This window comes from Frankliniella occidentalis, unplaced genomic scaffold (assembly GCF_000697945.3).
Source record: "Frankliniella occidentalis isolate FOCC.00 unplaced genomic scaffold, Focc_3.1 Scaffold198, whole genome shotgun sequence".
Lineage (NCBI taxonomy): Eukaryota > Metazoa > Arthropoda > Insecta > Thysanoptera > Thripidae > Frankliniella > Frankliniella occidentalis.
Genome location: NW_026267324.1, coordinates 437,411 through 442,597, shown reverse-complemented (window position 1 = coordinate 442,597; position 5,187 = coordinate 437,411). Strand labels below are relative to the sequence as shown.

General features: G+C 43.4%; 1 protein-coding gene across 1 annotated transcript in view; it reads right to left on the bottom strand.

The window, feature by feature from the left end:
- LOC113207984 (TOX high mobility group box family member 4) overlaps positions 1-1,247 on the bottom strand; it is a gene marked incomplete in the record, with an annotated part of 47,729 nt that extends 46,482 nt beyond the window's left edge. Inside the window, 1 exon segment of the mRNA XM_026424775.2 lies at positions 839-1,247. Coding sequence (XP_026280560.1) covers positions 839-919 — 81 coding nt within the window.
- Positions 1,248-5,187: the final 3,940 nt, after the last annotated feature.

Here is a 5,187-nt window from a genome sequence, read left to right as displayed (position 1 = left end):
ACAAAGATTATAAATGAGATTTATGGAGGTAACAAAATTTTAGATAGATAATAAATAATATATAAAATATATGGAGGAATAACATTATAATAAATTGATGAATGCAATTGGCAAAAGAATCATGGTTCTTGAACAAACTTCTGAAAGAAAACAGATTTGCAGTTACTTTTGAATTTTCTATAGTCAGTGAGGTCCAAAACTTCTTGTGGCATGGAGTTATAGAGCTTTATGGCTTGATACAAGGAGCCTTGCGTTCCATAGTGGGAGGTATTAATTTTTGGTATCCGAAAGTTGCTACTTGCTCTTGTCGAGTGATTGTGAAATTGATGATTATACTGGATTTCAGTATTGATTAGTTTCCTGCCCTGGATATGGTTGTTTCGCACCGAAAAATCAAGGAAGGGAGAGGGGGCGCTTAGTACGTAACTCGATATCATTTTGTCCCTTGTTTCCATCCCATTTGTCTTGTCAGGTTACTTCAGATGCTTTGGACCCGTATTTGAGAGTATACTGACAAGGGATGGATATAACATAATAGTGCTGCAAGTCAGCCAGAAGCTAAACGGCATGTGCCATAAGATTTTAAAACATGACTTCTTGACTATCATTCAGCACAGCTGGCCTTCAATTCTACTCACGCCCCAGTAAATACCTCAGCTAAACAGGACTGGGCAAAATATGAGGTTACCTTAGGTTCGCTAATTTAAACACCTGTTTGTTGACAAACTGATTTCAAATTTTATTTTTATTTAAAAAAGCACCAGGTGCTCGGACCGTACTATACCGGCAAGCACAAGGGAAGCCCCACATGAACACAGCCACGGAGTAGAAGTCTCACCTGAATTTGGTTCCGAGGAGGATATCCGTAATAAGTTCCCACTTTGTCACCGTACATGTAGTCTACTACGGCGGTTGACATTTCTTAAAAATCACACACACAAGATCTGCTCTCCACGAGCGACACGGGGGCAGATCACAAGCCTTCCAACTCGCATCACTGACAAAACTGTCGGTAAGGCCACAAGAAAACTGTATTCCAAATGGTTGGTAGGTCAGCACATCATCCTCCTCCTTATCCACGGCACACTTTCACAGAGCACACACTAAGCACCAGCACTTAATCCTTTGTGGGTGACGCGACGTAGAGAAGTGCGCGGCGTACAGAGCGCCTCGTGGCGACGGCTCACACAGCGACTGCCTGGTAGAGCGTGCGCGCGAAGACTGACGATCTAGGCCAGCGGGTGGCCAGGCGGGGCACGAACAGCCGAAGCCGAGGGCCGAGCGCCGGCGGAAACACCCGAAGAGCAACAGAACAGGCGAGCGCGCGCGCCCGAACTTGAAACCCGAACGGGTGGAGGAAGAGGAGGAAACGATAATGCGACGAAGAAAGAGAGAGAAGCAAGGAGAATTACTGTAGTTTATGTATGTATTTGAGTTTTCCCTCCCCACCCTGTCCCCCTTCCCTCTCTGTGTGTGCGTGTGTTGGAGTGGATGTATAATAAAACTTCCCCCTCTCTCGTTTGTGTCCTTACATGCTCCGTATCAAATCACAAGAGTTAGTCGAACAGAAACATACAATTTTCGGAGCTACAAAGAGAGAAGGGGTGAGTTCACCGCGTATAAATTCCAGAAGCACGCTCAATCATCCACGGGTCGGCTGTTGCTAGGCAGGTAAGAATTTTTGCCGCCAAAACACTGTCTATTAATTTTGCTATTAAAATTGGAGTGCGTTGAGGGCGTTAATTTCTCACACGTGTCTTACACCGCGATGTTCTAATAAGACCGCGACACCAGGTCCTGGGCATTTCTCGGAGGGGGGGGGCTGTACCCCTTTTCCATTCCCTACTGCACTTCAGCTTATTGTTCTTTTCTCCTCTCCGTCAACACACTACTTTAAAGAGCTTCCGAGTGGAAAGGCGTGGGTCCACGGGAAGAGCATCGTTTTGTTCCCTACTTTGCATATCAAGAGACCTCGCATTATGGGTACTCGCAAATACGTCGTGTGGAGCGCGGGGCGTAATACGATGGGGGAGGGGGTGGGGAATGGCGGTGTCGGCTCCTATTCCGCACCTATATCAATCCGATTCCCTAGCATTGCATCGGGACGTGCGGTGCATTGCCTGACGAGAAAATGAGAGAGAAAAGGGGCAGGGGGAGGGGGGGGGGAGGAAAAGGAGAGAGATGGGGTTAAGAAGGTGCAACTGTTCTGGGAATGCAGAGAAAAACAACTTTCCGACTCGGAGTAAAACCAAGCACCAAGCTGGCATATAGATATCAGTTTGGGGGTTGTCGTTTGTCGTGTTTCAAAACGTCTACGTCGGAGGTAAATCACTTGTGAAAGAGTTCGTATACTACCTTCCCCCGAAATAAATGCGAAATAGTTCGAAATAAATGCCAAATTAAGGTTTCGGGGTCGGAAATTTACCGGAAAGATTGGAAACTCTTCCCAAATACTTCAGAAATATTTGCGAGGGGCCAGAAATATTGAAAATATTGAAATTACCGCAAGAGAGGGGTTTTCATTGATAAATATATAAATATATTACACTATACTCTGTCAACTCAAATGTGTACATAGTACACATTAAATAAAGTGTACATGGCATGTATGCTTTGATTAATGTGTACATGCCTAGCATGTACACATTAAAAGATGTGCACACGGCATGTACCGGGTGTAACTGAGAATGCGCAACAGTATTGCGGGTTTGCCTACCCAGTTAGCCCGTAAGGCGCCATGGCCCCTGCAGCCCTGGCGGGTATGCAATCCCGCAACACTGTTGCGCATTCTCAGTTACACCCGGTATACTATCGGTTGTATGTACACTTTAAAAGATGTGTACATGGGCATGTACACATTAATAAATGTGTACATGGGCATGTACACATTAATAAATGTGTACATGGGCATGTACACATTAATAAATGTGTACATGGGCATGTTCACATTAATTAAAGCATACATGCCATGTACACTTCCTTTAATGTGTACCATGTACACATTTGAATTGGCAGAGTAGCGTAATCTCTCGTTCAAATCGCGATTACCCAGGTCAGTAGTATACAAACACTTGCTCATTTATGGTAGCCTTCAAGTTCAAAATAAACGAATGCGGGCTACGATTGAAAGCAGTCAACGCAGTAATTGCAAAATAATAACAATCCTTTCTTTAGCCATATTCCATTATTAAACCTTTTCATACTTTTATTTCGCTTCCCTATTTCCCCTTGCATGATCCCCTTTTCTTTTTGGTTGGAACCCCTTTTCTACTGAGACATTCCTAAAGACGAGACTGACTTTCCCAAGAAAAAGTTTTTGTCTGCGTTGCAACACACAAGCACTCAGACTGAGTCACCACTTGAAAGGGCATTCTACACTCTCAGCCCCACTACTAAAATTTTTCTAAGACGACGAACGTCTTTCTACAGTAGTCATTACTCAAAAATTTTGTTGAATTGATAACAAATTTTGTGAATAACAATGAGCATGAGCACAATCACGAAGTTTTGTTTTCTCAGTAAATTTAATGTAACTAATTCTTAATATATGCTACAGACTGATAATTTATGAAGCACCTTAAAACATGTTTCGTATTACATAGAAAATTTGTAGGTGTTACTGCTGTATAACGAAGTGACTCGTTCTGATCTAAACAAAATTCTAGTAACGGGTTGGGAATGTACGTCGACAGTTGACTGAAAAAATAATCGATTCCACCTATTAACCGTTTGTCTAGAACGAAAACAGAAGAAGAAAGGACGACATTGCTTCAAGAACATCGCGGCCGGCTGGCCGCCATGTTCATGAAGCAACTACTTCCTTTCTTTTTCTGTTTTCGTTCTGGACAAACGGTTAATCTAAAGTCACCCACCACCTAGGCGGCTGGGAACAACCATAACCGCTTACCGCGTTTAGCGCTCCAGACAACCGCTCACCATGGGAGGCTTCCGATATAACAGCTGAAGTCGCGTTTTCACTGAAAATGTAATTCGAACGAGACTTTCCGCCCCATTTATATCACATTTCCGGTAAAAAGCGACCTAAGCGGTTACAAAGAGCTCTATGCGGTGAATGGTTGTCGTGAGCACCAAACGCGGTAAGCGGTTTGGCCCCACCCGCAGGGTGGCAAGAGACTTAAGATGGTAATATCAAATTTCCCACACATCTACGAACACTGTCCGATCTCCGGGCGCGACGTTCAACACTGTCCGATCTCCCGGCGTATCGCTCCAACAAAATTCGATCTTCTTTTCAGCTTTCATCTGCACCGTAGGCTTCAAACCGGAATATCTTAGTTTATAATCCACTTAAAAGGAAACCAATAGATTGTATGTGATCCTAAAGTATTACGGAGCACATTGGGCTAATAATAAAATGCTATTATCCCAACGAATGGACGTCCGATGCGTTTAAACTTCCACCTCACTGTGACCCCAAAAAGGAGATCGAACTTGGTTGGAGCGACACGCTTGGACAGTGTTGGACGGCGCACCGCCGGAGATCAGACAGTGTTGAACGGGCGTGACGTGGAGATCGAACTTATACTTCTACGAGAAACTAAGAATTAGTAACCATATATGTAATTATGGATAGCAAATCGGGGGCACATTTTATTGTAAAATAAATAAAAAGGCTGCTGTGACCATTGTACTATAACGCGGAGGGTACTTTATCTTCAATTTGACTAAGTAACATGTACGAGTTCTAGCCTGCACGGCTGCCTAGGAAGGTACCTCTCTAGAGCAGAACATAAGAGGCGAAAGGCGCGAAACCATCCACACATGCTATCCAATACGATAGCGCACTACCTGGACGACAAAACCACAATTTTGGCTCAATAATACTTTTGGTATTCTTTTTAGATGACAAAATATGGTCTTCTTTTCAAAGAAATGCCATAATTGGCATTGAAAGAGACCAAGAAAAGATAATTTAGTAGTAGGTAAAATTTGGTACACCCTAAATTCCACTTCTTTGAAAAGACATAATGAAATGTTTCTCTCGTTTCAAAGAATTCCCTTCCTTCTACAGACGAAAACTTCTTAAGTTAAAGATGTTTTTTAGATTAAAAAGCGAACACGTTCATTGAGCAAACTCGGGCTGGCTGCATCAATGATAGCAAAAACTGAAGGGATGGGTGATGGGTTCCAAGTTTCATTAGAGGCCCACCTTAAGTTTGGGGGTGG